This window comes from Rhamphochromis longiceps, linkage group LG13 (assembly GCF_057381845.1).
Source record: "Rhamphochromis longiceps isolate RC_006_pf linkage group LG13, R_longiceps_female_GT1.1, whole genome shotgun sequence".
In the NCBI taxonomy this organism is placed as follows: domain Eukaryota; kingdom Metazoa; phylum Chordata; class Actinopteri; order Cichliformes; family Cichlidae; genus Rhamphochromis; species Rhamphochromis longiceps.
In genome coordinates this window covers 11315301-11336981 of record NC_140569.1, presented here as the reverse complement: position 1 = coordinate 11336981, position 21681 = coordinate 11315301, and the positions used below count along the sequence as shown (strand labels likewise).

The 21681-nt window shown below is 39.3% G+C and overlaps 1 protein-coding gene across 1 annotated transcript in view; it reads left to right on the top strand.

Moving 5' to 3' along the window:
• Window positions 1–21681, top strand: part of arid5b (AT-rich interaction domain 5B) — a 78136-nt gene that overhangs the window by 50092 nt on the left and 6363 nt on the right. Inside the window, exons 5-9 of the mRNA XM_085427614.1 lie at window positions 5542–5705; window positions 7447–7720; window positions 12354–12406; window positions 13453–13550; window positions 21462–21672. Of these exons, the coding sequence (XP_085283740.1) occupies window positions 5542–5705; window positions 7447–7720; window positions 12354–12406; window positions 13453–13550; window positions 21462–21672 (800 nt within the window). The remainder of the gene's footprint in view (window positions 1–5541; window positions 5706–7446; window positions 7721–12353; window positions 12407–13452; window positions 13551–21461; window positions 21673–21681) is intronic.

Genomic DNA, 21681 nt, shown 5'->3' with positions numbered 1-21681 from the left:
TGCTTCTCACCTGCACAGATAGAGCTCTTCTCTCTCACAACTTTACAGTGTGTTTAGTTTAAAAAAAAGCCCTTACATTTACTGAACCTTCAGCATGTAACTCATCAGGGAGTTACTTATTGAACTAATTGACCTAGAGGATCTCTCTTTGGAGAATTCCCATTGATTGTAAGCTCTGGAACATAACTCCACTCGTCAATATCTCTGCGCTGCTGAACTGACTTGAGTGGTTATGCTATATTTGCTCTAAAGATCCGCATGTGCTTAGAGGTTCATCAACAGGATGTTACATAATTTTATTTTGGTTTGCTGTGCTTCTGTGGTTTTGTTTGTTTGTTTTCTTTGGGTTTTTTTATCAAGAATTCTGTCCATAAATGTCGTTAATTATAATTTCAAAATTACATTTTGCCATATTCTATCCAGGGGGACATACTGTACTGTACAGGCAAGGCCTTGTATTGCAACATGAATGTTACCTTTGGCTGCGGGCTATTCTGATAATTGCTGAGTGGGTGTCAGGCCTTTAGTGAATTTGCAACCAAGTAAGACAACAAAATATGTCAAAACATGTTCTTCTGGTGCTTGTTCTTGAAATACCACACTCATCCTCGCTCTCCTCTTTGTTTGAACTTGAACCCCATTAGCTGAAGTTAGATGTAGTTGAAGTTCAACTGTAGAATTAAGGATGTGCGCAGAGGCATGAGTGGGAGTCTGGTTTCATGAAAGCGTAGATGGGGCATTCTTCCCCAATTGCAGTTTGTCTGGGGGATAAAAACTCTCATATGTTCCTCTTTCAAATGTGATGAGTCAGAACAGTCATCACTTCAGGAGGGAAATTATCATTTAACTTGTCTACAGTTGAAAAAAAATGTTATTTATTGAGCTGAATAAGGTTATCATAGTTAACCTGAAACTGGGTGTAAAATACACTGAAATAAAAAGAAACAATAGGTGACTGTTGGTCATGAATGCTCCTCTAACAAATCCCTGCATTGTAATAATTAAAAGGATTAACACTAAAGCAAAAAATCAAGCATTTATAGCACTTAAAAGTGAACTGAACAAGAAAATCCACAGATAAGTGTTTAGTTTGTCATTTGAAACTTTGTAGCATTTCTGAACAGTTTTTACTAATGATTTATTTCAGCTTGACCTTTGTAAATGTCAATAAAATGAATGATCAACATTTATAGCATCCTCGTTGTATATTTGCATAATAAGATTACAAGGATGATTGTAAATTAACGTAAGTCTACCACACTGTGTAGTTCCCCGAGGCAGTTACAGTGGTGCTAACAACATGTTGTATAAGGAGTTTTTGGTCATTAAGAAAAACAGTAGATTCAACTTTTGACTTGAAAATAGCTTCAGAGAAAAAATGCAAGGGGTGCCATGAGAAATGTAGCTTTAATATTGAAAAAATGAAGTGGTGACATTGTGTCAGTATGCATGTTATAATCTTCTTACTATAATACATGAAATCTGTTTGTTTGTTTGCCTCGCGTACAATGAGGAGTTGAGCAACCAAAATTGGCACACAGGAACATCTTCGGCCCCTGGAGGTTCTTATCTATATCAGATAATATCATGTCATCATGTTGCCTAGCAACTACCTACAAATGGGCTAAAATGACCCATTTGAAGCTTTATGCAACTGTAACACCTCAGAAAAGCAGTCTGTCATTCTTTTTTCATGACGGTAACATCTCAATTATTCCCACAAAAACTTTCATAATGCAGGATCTATTATGTCGTCATCTTGCCTAGCAACCACCTAACAATGGAATAATGTAACAGGCTAAACAATACAATAACATGGAAATGTACTAGTGTTAGAAAACAAAGGCGTGAGTAACTCCCACTCTTTCTGTATGACTGCACATTTATGGTAATACAATCAAGATTCCCATTAAAGAATAACCTTAATTTATGGGATTAGATGCTTTCTGCCACCTTTGTGTACTTTTCTAGCCTAATCAAACTTTATTGTATTTTTTACCATGATAATAGCAAGTTAAAAATCTAGTCTGTACCAAACTTTTTGCAGTTGTCGAGGACTTTCAGTCAAAATTATTGTTATCCATGTGAACCTTTAACAACATCTTTAAAACTTTCCTCTGTTTAGCTGTTTTGTCTTGTTTCATCTGTGCCAAAGTGGTGAACTGATCTTTCAGCTGACCAAAATTGCCATTCTTTTAACCGATATTGCTGGTGTGGCTAAAATTAGGAAACCACTGCACACATCTGTAGTTGTGAGTGATTATTTCTGTCATAAGTGTTACTCCAAAGTGCCAAATGAAAGGATGAGTTGGCCACTAATCCTGTAAAGCACATCAAAGTGTTTTTCTATCCTCTAAGCCTTTAATTTCAGTTTGCCAAACAAATACAAAAACAGGCACAGCACAATTATTTGGCCCATGCAGCCCATCAGCGTGATCATTTGTCCAACTACTTTAAAGAGGATCTGTGAAGCCACCCTCCTGTTCATTAAGTGAGCATGCAGATATTGCACTTTTTCAGTCAGCTTTGTGAGCTTTATCAACTGAGACATCCATCACTTGAATTCTCCAGTTGGCTTGATATGTCTCTCTACTCACAGCAGCCTCTCAATCAATCAGTCCATTTTGTTGTGGTTCCCTGTGGCTCGCCTCTGTTGATGCATAGAACCGTCAGAACCCTTCCTGAGCTGTCTCTAATGAGTTTTTCATTATCATTGACATCAGCTGAATAGCAATGAAACAGAGGTGCCAGGGCTGTGTCTAATTGAATCTGAGGGGGTAGAAATTATTAGACAAAGCAATGTTTTAAAGCTGTTAAAAGCATTCAGCTGCATCCTGAGATCAAGTGTTCATCCTGTGCTTCTCTGTGCTGAAGTCATTGTGACTTTCGTGGCTCATGATGGGAATAACCCTTATCCATATATATGAATTTAGTCACTATTTTTTGTTTTACTATAACACCAGTGTCTGGTGATGGTGTATGTGTGTGTCTGCATGTGTTAGCAGTGTGCCTTAGGGCTTTATGGGGGACTAGGAAAGAGTCCTCTGGTCACTTCAGTGCATGTCTCCCAAATAAGCAGAAAGCCACAAAGTAAGAAATTATTAACTTAAGGGGAAGCTTGGTCAGCATCCATTTTTGGTGTATGATTATAAGGTCCATATTTGGCTTGCAGAGGGGAAGTATCAAGTGTGCTTAAATGATCTCGTTCTTTTCTAGTACATTGACAAAAACACTTAATGCCCACAGAGTGTTAAAAATACCACGTCTCCCAGGGTGCTGTAAAATCATCGTCTTGTGATGTTGGCTTTGTTTTTCTACAGACTATAAATGTCTGTGTTTCCATTCGACAAAATCGATCTGCACAGAGTCAGTCCACGTCTTATTTTCTTTGTGTTATTCTAAAGCTGATGACTCCTCCCTTACGCAACTCTGCCACGAGGAGAGCAGATCAGCGCTTCTTCTGCAGCACAGAAAAATTGCCTTTACTTGACCTTGTGTGCTTGTTTCTGTATATTTACAAAAGTTCATGAATGCACCATTTAACCCCTATCTGCAGCATCTGCCTGGCTGGTTTAAATGTGTTCTGTTTGGCCTCTGTCAATAAGTCACTGAATTCAGATTCACTCCCTGCCCTGTTGCAGAGTGTTATGCAGCAGCGTTTTGCAGTAATTGCAGCTTTTTCTTACGCAGCAGTATTTGACTTGATGAAAAATGTAAACAGACAGGCAGGTTATGTAACTCAGTGTATGGTGTCAGCGAGGTTAGTGATTGGACTAAAAACAGAACCACACTGAGTGTGTGACCTTACTCGGACCTGCGATGTTTGTTTAAATCTAATGTCACATGTTGGAGGATAAATCTGGATTCAAACCTGCAAGCAGTCATAATAACTCCTCTTATATTTGTTCTCTATGAGATATGTTTTCTTAGTCATCTCAAGCTTTCATTTTCTTTTTTACTTTATATTTATGGCTTGTGTTACTTACATAAAGCCTAAGCATCACAATTTGGCTGAGACGAAACATACTGTGATATTTTATGGCTTATGTCTATGACCCTTCAAAATTAAACATAAGTAAATACAATAAGATGTGTTATTTTTCAGTATTAATGAGTAATTGGCCGAATAAAAGGAGCCGGATAAGCACCAAAGTGGATAAACAGTGGAGGGAGGAACACACCCAGCGCTTTCTAAGTAAAGATTACAGCGTTGAAAACTTGTTTTTTTAGTGCCAAAGAGATGACAAATGCACAACAAATGTCCTTGGAATTTTCCCTGTGCTGTTTCTCCGCAGCGTAGCGGTTGTGAAAATAACAACATGAAGTGATGGGTTGCTGAGTCGTGATCATTTTACCCTTTTAATGACTGCCTCTTAGTTTTATTCAGCTCTGGTGTTATTGTAACATTCTCTTGATGGGAATTTGATCCGACAAAAATAATCACAGAGTCCTTTTGGCAGAGAACAACCTTGGATGTGATTTAATTGTCATTGCAGATGGAAAGAAAGAATGTCGACGCTGAGAAATACATGACTGAACTTAGATTATTTGGAGTTTTTCTTTCCCTCTCCTTTGAGCTTATCTCTGTTTGTGTTGCTGCGAGGAGGCAAGTCACTCTGCCAAAAAGTTACATTACAATTGCGGGTTGACATAAACGTGGGTGTACAAAGGACTTGGAGGGCTTAGATACTTTATTGTGTGTGTAATGTGAACTGAGCAATTATATCTGCCAGCCTTTCAAACAAAGAGCTCCTATCATGCAGGTTCATGTGTTTTTAATTAACAGCGTTGAGCTTTAAGACATGAGAAGACTAACCAGAGGGAAACCAAAAATAGAGTCATGATTATGAGTTCATCTGATGTGCTGTAGTACAGTGTAATTATTTATGTTGCTTAGAATCGGGGGGGGCAAGACAAAGCATTTTTATGTTATATATGTTGCGGTTAGAAAAAAATACAAGCTATGTTTGTCTAGCATCTGTGTGAAATATTTCTTTTAGCACAAACTGACTGTTTCAAATTTCTTCCCTTTTGTGGGTTTCTCGGTTAACCAGCATCTGTCATTTTCATTATTATTCTAACTGCCTGACTGTTATGACGCCCTCATCTGTAATCTTAAAAATACATCTGTCTGAATTTAAAATGGAGTTTCTCTTTTAGGCTGGGAGTGAACTTGAGGATCGTGTTTACTAGCACATTGGAGCAATTTGGCAGGCTGCAACCCCATTCAGCACAATGTTGCACTAATCCAGTTTAAAAATAATTAGCTACAGGCTAGCAGGCCTGTGAAATTCCTTTCCCCTGATTGTAAATGTTCCTGTCATACCCTCCCTCTAAGTTCCCAGGCAAGAAATACATATTTGGGTTTAAAAGGCGTTTTCTTTTTAAGTCTTTTTTTTTTTATTCTTCCTGTAAAACAAAGTATATTATTATGAAAGAATTAGATGTTGGCAACAAAGAGCTGAAAGTATTCAGTGATTTTAAAAAGCAAATTTCCATCTAAATGGATAAATCTAATTGTCATTGTTCCCTTTCCGTCAGCTCCCAACCTGAAGGGGCGACCTCGGAAGAAGAAGCTGTCCTTCTCTCAGAGGAGAGACTCCCAGAGTCAGGCTCAGGGTCAGGGGTCATCAGGGTCAAACCAGGGTTCGACAGCAGTGACAGCACAGGAACCCTCTAGTCCAGAGGGCAAAATTACAACCAAGGTAAGATGAGTTACATTCCCTCAGGGAGTATTTACATGTTAAAACTGGGACATGGGCTAAAAGCAAATATTTCTTAAAATAAAATGGAGAAGTGTTGCCATAAAAACAGCTGCGATATCACGGTAACAAGCGTCCACTAGAGGATGCCTCATCAGTGTCACTGTACATGCATGCGTGAATGCTCCAGAGATAACCCTATAGATTAAAAAAAAAACAAAAAAAAAACACAGACTAGAACTGTTTTGGCAGCTTTGGCTCAGATTCTGAGTTATGTTGTCCTATAATTACGGGGTTCAGGGTTTGATCCCTGGATTCTTCAAATTGGCCTGGAGGAAGCAGTCTTGCACACTGTTATGGTTAGGCTTAGTAAGACAGTAATTTATCAGTTTTAGTTAAAATTGTGGGGAAGCTGTTTGCTGTTGCCTGCAGAGCGTCCTTCACATGACTCTGAGCGGACTCGGTGCTCTGAGAGGAACTGCTCTGCCACTTCACATTCCTGCACTTTATTGGAGAAAAAACACCTTTTTCATGCCAACGCAAAGCAAAAAATTGACACTGACATGGTATCCTCCAGTCAGCAGGTCTATTACACGCATTGCCTGTACGGTATACATACACCATATATTACATTTCCTTAGAACATATAGCCATGTAAGCTAGTCTACAAGGTTACACTTACATAAATATTTGTAAAAGACATATTATAAGGATATTATACAACAAATAGTAACTTTAAAGTCCACTAGCTTTATGTTAAGATCACAGCTTTTGTTGCCAACCAGCTGCTTTCCACGTTGTCCTTGAATCTTAAGTTACAGAATAACCTTTACTTTCCTACACAATGACCAACACAGCAACAGTGTAGTCTATTCGGGACGTGTAAAAAGCAACACGATTGCGAAGGCCACGTGCTACAAAAAGGGATGTCACAAATCAACACAAATGAAGCAAGGACGACTGGGGAATGAAGACTGTTTAAAAATTATTATTTTTATTATGACAGCATTTGCTGATTATACTTCTATAATTGACTTCTTCCTAAATCTAATGTGATTTCACCTGATTAACTTATCACTGATAGATTATGATATTATGATAGGATCTTTTGTTGAGAGGTACTTTTTTGTCTGTGTCACTTTCCTCATAATAGCCTCTTACCAGGTACAGTGTAATCTTAAATTGGGTTATTAATGGGTTATTTCATATTTTAATCTAAGAACAGTTTCCACCAATGAGAAGCACTCAACTCATTCTGAAATCATGTTAGTCGATGGAGGAAACTGGAAACAAGAAATAATCATCAAGCCCCATTACTAGGTCTTGTCATGTTTTCTTTATTTAAAACATCGGTTTAGTGGTATCACTTTCTATTGATATTATGATTTTGTACCTCTGTCCTCGTTTATTGTCTGACATTAGTCGTAATATTCCTGTGAGGGAAATATCTTTGGTAAAAGCTCTTCCACAGTCATTCCTATGACCTTGGACAGTTAAATCAATATAAGCAATTCTTTCTCAAAGCTGGAGTCAAACCTATCTGTGCCTAATCTGTTATGACCAGAAGAGCTGCTTCATTGATAATCAATGGGAGTTTTCCTCTGTGGCCATTAGGAATATTTACTTGTGCTTAAACTCTAACAAAAGTCATACAAACTGTCTGACATCATTTGAATAACACTCTGTTAAGGGTTTAATTTTCCGCTAAATAAATCCGCTGAGTCTGTATGCTCTCTCTTTGCAGGTCAAACCCAACTGTAAAACGGTACCCAACGGAAAAATAACCGCACCGGCCAAACAAAAGGCCATTGGCCTCAGTAAGAAATCTTTATCCGAGGAGAAGGACAGAGGAAAGGAAAAGGAGAGGGAGGAGAGAAGCGAGAAAGAGGACAATAAAGAGGAGGATACATCAGAGGAGAGCCGAGCGGAGGAGCAGGCTTTCTTAGTAGACCTCTACAAGTACATGAAAGAAAGAGACACGCCCATAGAGAGGATCCCCTTCCTCGGCTTCAAACAGAGTGAGTAGGGCAACTTTTTCTCTTATTCCCTCACTGCCGTTGTTGAAGCAATGGAGCGCTCGAATCGATAGTAAAAAATTTGTGTGGATACATTTTTACAGGAGTTATTTTGAAAATTTAGGTCGTAACATCGACTGAGGCTGAGAGGAGATTAAAACAAATTTGGAGTAAAAGACACCTGTAGGAACAAGCAATAAAAAAAAAGCCCCCAAACCTCCTCAGAATTTCCCTGCACAGAAAAAAGAAAGCACATTATTATTTGAACCCTAAAATATCGTGTGCTTGGAGAAAAGAAACACAAGTATATGTATCAGAGTGAAAGTGCACTCTGTAAGTCACACATGTCGGTGTAACGGGCAGGGGAAAACCTTGCGTGGACTCTAATCGGCATCTCTAACCACATGTTATATATGCAGAGCCCCTGTTGTGATCAAAGGAGAAACAAGTAGCTGGTTTTTAGTCAATGGTGGACTTTCTCCTATTCATCTAGAGTGTGAGAGTTTCATGTGCTCCCATATGTGATGGGCGTTATGTTTAAGGCCCCAGAATTTAAACTGCAGCCAAAATGTTAAAAAACTAACTCAGTGTGTAGTAATAATAAACTAAAGGATTAATATTCTATGTTGAGAAAAATCCCATCTAGCAGATGGTAAAAGACTCAGGAGACTTCCTGTCAGAGCACATTTTGCCTGGCTTTTATATAAAGAGAGAATATCTTCTCTCACTTGTCAAAGGGGTTTCCTGTGAAGGCCAAGAACGTCCTCTACCAGTGTTAAAAGAACATCACATGTATGGGAAACACGTCGGCCCAAGATGAAAGATTTCTAATATAGGTCGGATGCTTAGCTTGCATTTGGTGTGAACAGGACAGAGAAGAAGAAGAAAAAACGCGCACCTAAGCATCAAAAAGGGCACACTGTGGTCTCTGGAAAGTGAAAAAGTGTGTTTGCTTTATGTGTTTGATGTCGAGGCAAGACGCATGAGAATGCGGGCTCTCTTCACAAACTGTGGTTTTCAGATTTAGTTCATGCTCAGTCTTTATTCAAGGAGGGACATAACATTTGCGTTCATGTCAGAGGAACCAAGGAGAATTTAGCCATTCAGATCAGAATGTAGCACGACAACTCCAGCAAATTAACGAGAGACAGGGAGAGGGGAGAGATGCCTATTGAATGTAACAGTGACAGTTTATAGCGTAGTAAAACTCATTACTCTAAACTATTACACGAAGGTAAGCTGTGGTCGACTCGACTGCGCTAACCTCACTGCGGTATTTTGACAGTCCTGTCATCTTGACTGCCGACATGTTGTTGCTTAAATAGGTCATTGTGGTTGCGGGAGATATAAAGAGGGAGCGAGGAATACGTAGAGAGTCGGAGGGAGAATTGCATACCCAACTCGCTTTACTTTTAGCTGGCATTTCTCAGTTTGAGCTCAGAATAAAGTCGAGGTCCACGCGCCAACTGTTTTACATACAGTACATGCTTTGAATCTCAAAACCAGACACATCATAAGCAAGGCCCTCATTAAATGGTGAAATCATGCTGTTTAAACTTCGTCCTTGGCAGCGAGCGCACATCAGCACATGTAAAGAGGAGGAAAAAAGGAAAACACATCATAATTAATACAATAAACCCTTAGATGTAATCAGACGCCGTTTTCATAGTCTTCTCTTTAAACTTGCTACAAATGCATTAAAAGATCAGAGCTCACTTTCCTGAAATGGAAATCCAAATTATGTTATTTCAGTTGCATTTGAGTAATAATCTTTTATGAAGTTCTCCAGAGTTTAACAAAGCAACAGATGGTTGATTGATTTACCAGACTTACCCATGCTTTGTTGGCTGGATCACTAAAATATCCATTTGACTCACCTCCAAAAAAACCCTATCTGAGCCTGAACGAAGACTATTTCTGCGTATTCCACCTCATCTTCTAGCCTTGGAGTCTTACCTTTAACACCATAATAGTGAAGCTTTACAGTCTGGCTGAGAGATAAGACCGCTAACCACTGAAATTCAGTCGGTCTGCCTTTACCTCGAATGACTCATAATCTATTTTAAACAGAGAAATGCTAATATTGCTGGTTTAGCTCAGCACCCACTTGTTTTCCTGCCTCACTCTCATGCGGAATTCATGTTTCACTTCAAGGTTTGTATGAATTAAACATCTTAGAGCTCAAGTGCTCATCTGAGACCAGCCGGCCTCATATTCAGTTTTCTGTCAAGATAAGCACAAGATGTCTTTACATTTTAGAGGCTCAAGATATTCTTATCTTTGCTGGAAGGTGGAAATGAACAATTTCTCTGTTTAATCTAGAGATCAACATGTTGTTTAGTGTTCTACTTACAGCTAATCAGTGATTCATTTGTGAAACTATGAAAAAGTCACAGAATCCCAGCGTGCAAGGTGAAATCCAATGAACTGGGGGTTTTTTCTCCCTGCTGATGTATTTAGTAAAATGAAAAGAAAAAGAAAGTGTTCACATTTCAAGAGTTGGAGCCAGATAATTTCATCCATCGGTCCATTTTCTTAAACACCTATCCCAGCTGTCATAGGGTGAACATCAGTGTACACCCTGGACAGAGAACCAGTCTATCACAGGGCTGATGCAGCCAATTTAGAATCACCAGTTAACCTAATATGCATATTTTTGGCCTGTGGGAGGAAGCCAGAGTACCCAAATAATACAATTTTTGAATTTTTTAAATGATTGTTTGTGAAACTACCCACTGATTATTGCTGTCCCTAAACTTAATGTTCCAGCTGTAGTATGCGCTCTTTTTATTCCTAATTTGCATTGCTCAGTCATTTTAAAAGCTACGAGAGCACTAGCATTTGAATTGCAGAAAACAGCTACCAAGTGTGGCTGCAGTTTATTCCAGTGAGTTGTCGTCCTTCTATTTTTGTTTTGGGATTTTTTTTTTGTTGACTTTGCTGTACAGTTGCTGCCATTTAAGTTGCATGGCTGCAGTAGAGATTGTAGAAAGATAATTTTGAGATTGTGATAGTGGATGTAGGAGGAATAAAACAAGAGTAGAAGTAGTTACACTGTATGTTGTGAATGCCCTTGATCTCCAAGATTAACTGTTAAGTGTGAGTGTGTGCCTCTGTGTGAAATTTTTTTGTGTGTGCTTCAGTGCTCGGGCATCAGCATGTGATTGTGAACATCAGTTCCAATTTGTCTCCTTCTTCCAGCCTTGTTGTCTAATTGCCATGCCATCGGTGTGTCATTTAGGCTGCATTGTGTTCCTGTTTTGTCATCCTTATCTCAGTGATAATTGCCCCTGCCAAATAGAGGGGAATTAAGAAAAGAAATTGCTAATGACAAGACATCTAAGAAAAGGCATGTTCTCTCATTTCCTTTATGTGTCCTGTTCCCTCCCAGTCCCGTGTGCTATTGTAATAATTACAGTCGATGCATAACAAGCTAGTTAAATAGACCGTCTTTCTGTTTCTACAGTCAGAAAGCACAATACGCCAGCGTGCTCAGTTCAAACAGAAAAACCTACCCAGCTCCCTTTGTTATTCCACCCGTGCATTGACAACGGTCACAGAGAGGAGGGAAGGAAAAAATCAATGCTGTCAAATGCGGAGATAGGAAAATGTCATTTTGACAAATGCAAGGCTTTGTGTACGCACAGATTGAATTTTGATGGATTTCTCCCCAGGCGAGGCCTCCTTTTCTTATTTATAGGCCTTCATATAAAAATGTTAAACAATGATGTTACAGAAAGCAAATACAAATGTCATTGGCACAAAGGTCTCCCAATGAACTCGTGGTTCTTTGTTTGTGGGAAATATTTTCTTTCAAAGACAGACAGCCATTTGAAGCCTTTCTGAAAGCTTACACGGCTATTTTTAGGAAAATGTTACACAAGACTTTTATTTTGATATGGGCTGTCATGGGGTATTTGCATGGGAAAATCAATGCAAAGGAATCTGCATTAGTTCAAACAGAAGTTTGAGCATATTGCCAAGTGTTTGATGCTTTTAATGGTGTTTCATTCATACCTGCAGGCGGCAGCTGAGGGTTAACACATCTCTTTGTCAGGATAAAGCATATGCTGTATTCTATCACATAGTCATGATTGTATAAGTGCTCAGTATTCATTTGCATCCTTTTAGCTGAAGTGCAGAATTGTTTTGTGTGAAATTATGATGAAAAGCTGTTTTCACTTTTCCAGGCAAAGAATATGTAATTACTACTCTCTTCAGTGTGTCTCATTAGTTTATAGTTTAATCCGTGCATTCGCTCATTTATATGTGCATTATATGGTTTAAAGCTAAACATGTATTTGCCCGTACTGATGCTTTCTGTAGGCTTTTAGACTTTACCTAAAATAAAATGTCATCAGCTTTTAAACATGTTGATTTGTCAGTGCTAACAATCCATTTATGTAATAAATACAATTATAGCGCCCAGAACTACTTTTAATCTAAACAAATGACTTCAGCGTGTAAACATACCTTTTAGTCATAACACTTGTTTTGTTATGGCAGCTTTTAAATAAAAGTTTGATATTCATCGCCTTCTCTCTTGTGTAATGACTGCACATGACGTTATGTGTTTCAGCTCAGGTCCTTTCCCAGAGTTCCTAACTCCCTTGTTTGTCTTCTGTCTCTCCCACAGTCAACCTTTGGACTATGTTTCAAGCTGCTCAGAAACTCGGAGGATATGAGTTGGTAAGTATTCACACATGTGGCAATATAGTCCTGCTTTTCCATGAAGTTCCCTCCCCACCCTCTTTCTGTTTCTCCTCCAAAAATCCACACTTGCTCTTTTTTTTTTCTTCTAAATTGTCTCTTCCACTAATGCTGTCCTCCAACCTGTCTTCCTTCTTTCCTCCCTGCCTTTTATTTCTCTGCCCTCCTTTTACCCCTTGAGCTCAGTCACTGTTTTCCCAAGAAGAAAGTTTCGCTCAGAGCCACTTTTAGCAGAAATGATGCTGTTGTTTCAAAACCCCCTTGGAGTGGAAAACACATGTTCCTCTGTTCTAAACTGGTCAAAAGGAAATTGGTTAAATCACTCATTTTTTCCCATTTGGAGATGAAGTGAAATGCACATACATACCCACGTGTGAGCAAGTACTATATGCGAGTTCACACACAGCCAGAGTGAGTCAGAAATGAGGGTGTATGAGGCATTTAACTTGGCAGCCTTACCTGCCTTTTATTCACTCACTATTCATGTGCGACGTATTTTCAAAGTGAAGTCAATGTTTGATATTAAGTCTTCAAGTCGATTGCTTATGCCTGTTTCTAAATATGCTAGCTGTGTCGTCCAAACAGACAACTAAACTAGGCCGTAAACAGGATACAGCTCATATAATTGGGGCTCATATCCTTTTAAAACGCTCATATCTGCAGCTGATTATCTCACGTTTCATGTTGTGGCTTTGTTGGCTCTGTGGCAGCCGTCATTCTTTTGTGTTTTGTGTTGTAGCTCGTCCTTTATTCCCATCTGTTGTGGAATAAGGAGTCGTAGCAGGAACAACTGACTGCATGATGTTAACAGAGCTTATTATGTTAGAGAATTGAGTGTTGAGGATTCAATAACTGGAACATGATGACTCATCAGCTCCCCAAGACCTTGAAATGATGTCAACTACTTATGTCTTTTATTATTTTTTGGTGTTTTTCTTTCTCTTGGTCTTATTTTTATCTCTTTTTTGTCTCTATTTCTTTTGTCTTTTTGTCTGATCACTCTGTATTCTCACCCATCGCTCCAGATCACAGTCCGCAGACAGTGGAAACATGTATATGATGAATTGGGCGGCAACCCCAGCAGCACAAGTGCCGCCACATGTACACGGAGACACTACGAGAGGTGAGTTATTATGTCGGGTAGTTATATATGACACATTGTTATGCATGCACATGTGAACAGTCTGCATCGCCTGAAGTGGGTAAACTCCTTCACAGCTACATCAAATGTACTTTCACAATGCTTTATTTGTAACATCAGGACACAGCAGGACACATATTGATCTTATTTACGGAAAGTCAATGTACACATGAAGAGCAACAGTGGGATGCCGACTGTTTTAGCATGTAGCTGTAATTGTATTTAGAAATGTCTTCCTTATCCTATGGACCTAAATCAATTCATAATGACATGAGATTTGGTTATTTTCCTTGCCTCAATTGATCAGTTGTGTGGCACAGTGAAACCAATTGTGCTGTAATCTGTTCCAATTCCGCTCTACAAACAAACCAAAGAGGATTAAGGAGTTCAAAATAACAGCAAAGTTTTTAATTATTAGCTGACCTATATGAATACGCATGCAGTCTCTCCATTTTCCACTATATATGCATTACAAGCACAGAAAGCTGCGGGATAAAATGAAAACACCAGTTTAATATATTCATTTAATCGTTCAGCCTGATACTGCAGCATTTTCAACCTCCACATTATAATCACTCAGATGGTATTACAAAACCTAAGCAAGCATATGGATATGATCCTAAGGGAGCTGTGTGGTTATTAATGCAGGGCTGCTAGCACACACTCACAAACACACACAAACACACACACACATGCAAACATACACACACAGCCACTTTCCCAAGGTTAAACAAATGCCAAATACGATCTTCCCAGCAAGAGATAACCAGTCGCTCATGAAGCAGGTCATTCCTCCGGGCCTGTGACCCTCTCCACATCCCTCCGGCTGCTGCAGGTTTATGCATCAGCACAGTTCAGGCACACACACACACACCTATCCGTAATACAGCAATATGCCAGCAGTGCCATATGAGGGAGCCAGGCACCTTCATATTGTGTCAAGATTGCATTCTGTAAGCGAATTCACGAGCACAAGCATTGGCGGCCAGGGCAGTTTTTCCAGGAAATTTGCAACACCATATTTGTGAGAGTATATTATTTTAGGTGTTGAATTTGTTGACAAGCTGACAATGCGCCTCTAAATGTTCAGCTGCAAGTGCCTCCAGTGTTTATGCTGCATTCCCAGTTGTTTCTCCGAACTTCAAATAAGAACCTGCTGCAAACTGGATGCTCTTATTTCTACTAATAATAGACGTGACTATCAATTCATGGCTTCAAATATGATACTGGGGAAAAAAGAAGTCTTTGCTTTTTTTTGTTGTTGTTGCAAAACTCAGAATCCAAGACGTGTTTCATCCTTATTTTGTGGAGTGCAGCAATTACTTTGAAGTAAAACGCTATATTGTTCATTTGTCTGTAAGGCATAAAATAGGGGTGTAGGACGAATTTGTGGGAAGCGCTGAGGTGTGACTGCTGCTGCGCTGGCCTTTCCCTCTCCAGCCACCGAGAAGCAGCTGAGAGAAAATAATGCTGAATCAATACAAAGCAATAATATCCACACACTGCAGTGAATATCAGTCTGACAGAGAGAAGGTGTAAGAAGGAGGGGTTGGGGGTGACTGTGTGTGTGTGTGTGTGTGTGTGTGTGTGTGTGTGTGTGTGTGTGTGTGTGTGTGTGTGTGTGTGTGTGTGTGTGTGTGTGTGTGTGTGTGTGTGTGTGTGTGTGTGTGTGTGTGTGTGTGTGTGTGTGTGTGTGTGTGTGAGAGAGAGAGAGAGATATCAGCTGAAGCTGAGCAAGTTTCCATTCAGGGGAATAATTTTAGCTGAGCCTTGGTGTTTGGACTGCTTGGAGGGCAATTAGCTTCATTGTATTAACTCAGCAAACACGGCCATTCTCTCTGCATGATGAATGAGGCTGTTTGTGGGCTCGCTGAAGTATGTGTTTGTTCCCCAGAGGCGTCTTTGTTTCCACCTTTAATCATTAGTCAACGTGCTACAGAAATATATTTCACAGGGAAGAATGTACAGTGAACAAACTGGAACAACACCTATGTTTTCCTCATCTCTCAGAAGGATCACTTTGATTTGTCTCAGTGGGCCAAAGTAGAGTAGAGCAGGAAATAAGTCTCCAGCTAGTAGGAAAAAAGGAAACAATATTTCAGGACATAATTGCTTTCAATTAAGTGGATATTCTTGGCTGTCTTGGTGTTATTTGGGTTAAAGACTGTGAATATCCACAAGCATTCAGTGCTCGTTTTAAATTATACACATTATCCCTTTACAGCCCTAATGGTAAAATCATATGAAATGGTTTCCTAGGAGATGTTATTGTGAAAGATGAAGCCAGGGGCATAATCACTATATTTATGCTGTCCAGGAGCGGGCGGTAATCACTGGTAGAAATAGAGTTACATAGCTGGAATTGAACAGGAGATAACCTCAGCTAATTGTCATTTTCAAAGTTACTGTTGTTTAGGCACAGAGCGCCCTTCATTAGTGCGCAGGGAAAAATCAATGTAGAAATGTCCAAGCCAAGGTCTGCCGCTGCAGCTACGGGGAAGCTTTAATGATATTTATTTAAACCGTTTCCCGAGATTAGCTGTCAGGGCCCAGCGCTCTGAATTAAAAATGAGGTCATGAAAAAGATGGCATCAATAACCTTGAAATAGACTGCCTTTTGCTTCTGTGCTGTGCCATTTTCTCCCTCCTCTCTCTCTCTTTCACTCTCCCTCTCCCCGTCTCTCTCTCTTCCACTCCCTGCCTTGCACTTCATGCTGTTTCTTTCATTATACAGGTCAGCGCCTTTTAACAGCTCCTACATATTTAATCTTCCAGGTTTCCTACGTGATCTCTTGTAACAGAAACATCACATTCCACCATCTCTGTTCATTTCTGCCTGTTACGGATTTTTAATACCTCACCATGCCTTGGCACTCTAATGTAATTGCACCACGGGGTTGGTATTGGTGTGTGTGTGTGTGTGTGTGTGTGTGGGGGGGGGGGGGGGGGGGGGGGGGGTGTTTGGAGGGGGAGGTGGGGGGTATCCATGGCAACAGCGAAGCAATTTAGAATAATTTGCTATTTAAAAACTCTGAGGTTTTGGGTAATAGCAGAAAACGCAGATGAGGGGTTTTTGGATTAAATCATTTTGTCTATAAAGTAATGGATGTTTGCCAGATGTACTGTACGCGGAGCCTGTGAAATATTCTCTGGCTCAGGTCATGCAGATATGTGTTTCTTTTAAGACAGATGCACGACTGTTCCAATTTTAGTCGACTAGATGTTTTATTGATTCAGCCTTTATTCATTCCTCCTGGTATCGATGTTCTTTTGCATTCACTAAAGCTGCTTTCCAGATATAAAAATACATTATTAGGAAACCTTGAGTCAGTCCTTGCTCTGAGAATTACCGTATAATACCACGGGTTTCAAATTTGGGCAAGAGAGAAAGAGACAGGATTGTTTTGTAAATTTTATTCTGAACTCGTCAGCGTCTCGCTCCGCATTGTCCTTGCTGTGTTGCAATACATCAGATGTAGCGCATTATATTTTTACACTGAAACACAGATTTAAGTTGGTCTGTTGTCCTGCAGCAGAGGGTATCATTAGATTGCAGTAAGAAGTGGTGTGGAAAGAGTATCACCTTGTAAACCTGAAAGAAGCAGGATGAGACGTTGATAGAATTTAATAAAGAAGTAAAAATGGTTGACTATTTTAGTTTTTAAAAAAAAGAAAGAAAGTAAAAAAACAGGAGAGAGATAGGACAGTTGCAATATGATAACATAGTATTTACTCTCAGCATTCCTTAAGACTATAATAATGTCTCAACATGTTGTCTGTATCAGAAGGATGGCCAAAGTCTTTGTATATCCATGAACACTTCCACAGAATGTGGACTTGAGCTAGAGTGGGAAGGCAGCCAAAGAGCTGCATGTTCTTTACACTAAAATAGCAGGCAGCTATTTTAACATCTGAGAGCGAGATGGTTTCCCCAAGACAAATGCTTTATTGAGCATTCAGTGATAAAAATCTCTTCTTCTTTCTTTTTTGCAGCCATCTAACAAATCACAATATCGGATCATTTCTTTATGTGTCAAATTTAATCAAAAGGTCTGAGGGGTTTTTTCCCCCAGTGGCAGTGAGAAATCACAAATTATGGCACTGATGTGTGACAGGCAATCGACTGTATGAGAATCTATTCAAGTCTACTGAAATTAATAAGTGCTTCAGTGTTGCAAATTAAATTAATGATATTCTTGCTGAGATTTCAGTCCACTTCAGGGCAGCAAGAGGGAACATATTGTGGATATTACGGCGTATTAATACTTTAGTGACTAAAAGACTTGAGTGGTCCTTTATGCAGAATAGTACACATTTATTTTAAACACTTACATGTAGCACTCTTGGCTCACACCTTGTATGGTGAACATTTACTGCAAGCTGCAGCAGCAGCAGCTAATGAGAGCAAACCCCGGGGGAACAGTAGAGGTCATTTTAAATCTGGTATTTTCAGACTTGACAAAGGACTTAAGTTTTTCATACATTCCTGCGCTGCCCTCCTGTTTTAACTGCATGAATGAGGGTCACCTCAAGTGGTTTGGCTTCGAGACAAAAGAGAGGCTTTGAGGCATAAATCCAAAGCAAAGGGACCAGCTACAATGTCTGTTTATCCCTCTGCCGGCATCTTGGCTCTTTCTCTACAGCAGTTATTGTTTTCTCATCGCTGTGATGGTGCTTAATCATTCCACTTACATATGATAAAGATTTGATTTTATCCTTTTCTATTTTATTCTCTTTTCCTCACAGCCTTGTAAAAGTACGTTATTTTTCTTTCCTCCAAATCTTTCTACAGCCCCAGGGGCTTGTCCACCAGCCTTTTTTTTTTTTTTCTTTTAACGCATGAAGCAGCTCTTGTGATCTTAACACAACACCAGCAAAAATTAATTTCAAGACGGATGAGAGGGAAATTGTTGAAATGGAACAGCCTGTGGGCTTTTTCCACTTATTTGGTGACTTAGGCATTTCTTGGATTTGAGCACAGTGCTTGTTCCTGTAACACAAGACTCGGACAACAGCAGCACATTGCTGGTAAAGTCACCTTGTTTTTGCCAAGTTGTCTTTTTTTTTTTGTTGTTTTCAGTAGAAGTGCTTTGTGTGTAAGCCATTATTTCAAAGGCACAGACCTGCTTAGTTGACAGTTTTGTTCTGTTGAATCACAGTGTTGTTGATCCCAGATTCCAAAATCAGTCACATATAATCCATCGTGTATATGAAGAAATATTTTTTTCTGATTAATTACATGAGATAGACAGAAACTATCAATATAAATATTTCATCTTCACTGCGTATTTGGATGCCTTGTTAAGGAACATGGAAAACGGCCGCTTAAACAAAAGCCAGGTGATAAATTGGCATGAGAGGAAGTTAAGTATTTATTGACCTCATAAAAATGTTGCCTCTCCTGCCTTGATGAAATTCCTTGTTGGAGTCTTCCAGTGCAGAATACGCCCCCAAGTGGCTCAAATTAATAACTACATCTGGCTTTCTCTCAACTATTTCAGTGGCTGCCAAGCTTAGCCCCTCCCCTGCTTTGAAGGAAATTGCTACTTATAGCAGTATTGTATTATAAGTGCTTATTATATCATACTACACAATCATGATTAAGTTATAGGTGCAGTGTTTGAAATTGCTTTCACACACAGGGGTCTATTAGGATTTTATTTTTAATTTTTACTTGCTTTGCCTTGTTTGTTTGTTTGTTTTTTACAGGACTCCTGCAGTTTTAATACTTGTTTCCTGGCAGTCAAAGATACTGTAATGGGTGTATAAAATGTACAATCATATTTTGATAGACTGAAATTTTTGGTCAGTAGTTAAGTGTTACAAAACAAGTCTTTCTAACAATGAATAGAACTTCCTGAGGCTGATTTTTTTTTTTTTTTTTTTGGTTTCCCGGACCAACATAACATCTTAAGCTTTCCATGTGTAACTATTTTCAGCTCCAGTAATTTCCCTGGTTCAGCTCTTACATTAACCAGCAACACCACCATCCCCCTAGCCCTTATTGACATTCCATAAAGTTGACCCAGGCCCAGGCAGCCATCTCTTTCCCACAGATCCTGCTGATAGTCAACAGTAGACCCTTGTATATGCAGCAAACATGTCACTTTTCTAGCCCTTGATCTCTAATAGCCTCTAGATATTTTTACATGTCGGTATGTCGATAACAATTTTCAAGACCTTTTGTTTATAACAGTGGAAGATTTACCTCACCCTCCTTTTTTGTGCAATAAGGCCTAATTATAGAAAGACTGAGAAGCACTTCCCTGTTTAACAGGGGAAAATCCACAGCTTCTACTTTAAAGTTATGTTTTCTAGGATTTTTCATTCCTTTATTCAAAATCATTTTTCCTGTTCATTAACATGTCATTATGCCGCTCTTTCTATCCTTCTGTTTCTTTTTCCTTTTGGCCCTTTCCCTCCTCTCTTCTCTTTCACAACCTCTTTGCTCTCCATCTCTCCAATAAGTCACATTTAATAGTACATTTCCTTTCTTGGCCTGGGGCCTGGTGCCAGACCAGCTGTATGAAATGTAGTTTCACCGCTTTCCCTGCCAGCACTTTTGTTCAGAGGAAAAATAACAAAAAATCCCACAGAGCCTCTTGAACTCTCTGAGGCTTTTTTTTCTTCCTTTTGAAGAGGAGGCGAAACAGCTCTTGATTCATTGTTTGTTTTACCGCCATGTCCCTTAAAAGGAATAGTGCAACCGTCTCTTGTCGTTACACGAGAAGACCTTTTTTTTTCTTCTCATGACTTAGAAAGTCATGTTTCTGTCTGGCTTTCATGGATTTTTATTGTTTTAAAGAAACTGACAGAGGAGCTGGAAAGATTTTCAGAAGAACTTATTGAAGTTCTTAGTGTCGTAGTTTTTCAGTTGTCTTGGTTTCCTGTTCCACAGCGTTTCTTATTTCTGGTCTAGTGCCAATTTCCATTTTCTTTTCCTAGCAATAAAAGCCTAAAAGTTTCCCTCACTGGTTTCTTCATGCTATTATTTTACACATGGGTGTTGTTATGTTATCCAGATCCTAATGTTCCCATTAGTTATGACATCAGATATGGAAAAGTGACTTGCGACGTATTCAGAGGAGGATTACCAGAAGTCAAAAATAGTCTAATGTTTATTCTACAGATTTTTCCTTGTTACTTAGTATGGACTTAATGAAGTTGAAGCATACGCAGCTATTCAGGATTTCATAACATGTAACAGCTAAAGCATGCTTATACCAGCTGAAATATTTCATTATTATAACCAATTTAAGGGCTTCTATCATTAATAACATTAGTATATTAAATTAGAGATTATGTGCGGTGAAGTTAAAGAATTGGACGTCATTTCTCCAAGATATTTTCCTTTTTTTTCATTCCAAATTACATTAACTTTAGAATCCCCTCACACACACACATACACAGACACACACATATTATTTTCTGTTAAGGTTAAAGTAATACCAAATGTGATCTGTCTCAGCAGGAGATAACTGGTTATTCAAATTCTCTCTGTCTCTCTCTCTCACACACACACACACACACACACATGTTCTGGCACCCATTTGAGCCTGGATTTCCCCTAACCTAGTTTAATTACAATAGGATCGTTAATGCTTGCCAGGTATTAAAACAAGGAGGTTTTAAAGCAAGCTATTTGATACACTGCATGCCAGGGGCGAAGCTGCAGCTCAGTTGCCAAACAATGTGGTGTATTGTATTTTACGCTAAACAACCAAGGTGTTTTGCTTTTTAAAAGAAAAAAAAAAGCTTCCACCTTTTTCCTGTTTAGCAGGAAAAAAAGCTTTTTGTTTATGTGCAATGATCCACAATATATCAGTAACCAAGCCTTGCAAAGTTGACAGGACATAACTTGATCATATCTGCTTTGCCCACATTCTTCCTCAGGCTCCTCCTCCCTTACGAGAGGCATATTAAAGGAGAGCCCGACAAACCCCTCCCCTTGGCCAAACCCAGGAAGCAGGAGACCAGCCAGGAGAAGGCGTCAGGAGCCAAAGCCAAAGGACTAGGGGCCAAGAAATTAAAAAGCCTGAGCAATCCCAAGCTGGGGAGTAAAAAGGATAGAGGGGATACACTGAAAGGCCAAGAACAGTCACAGGTTAGTAGC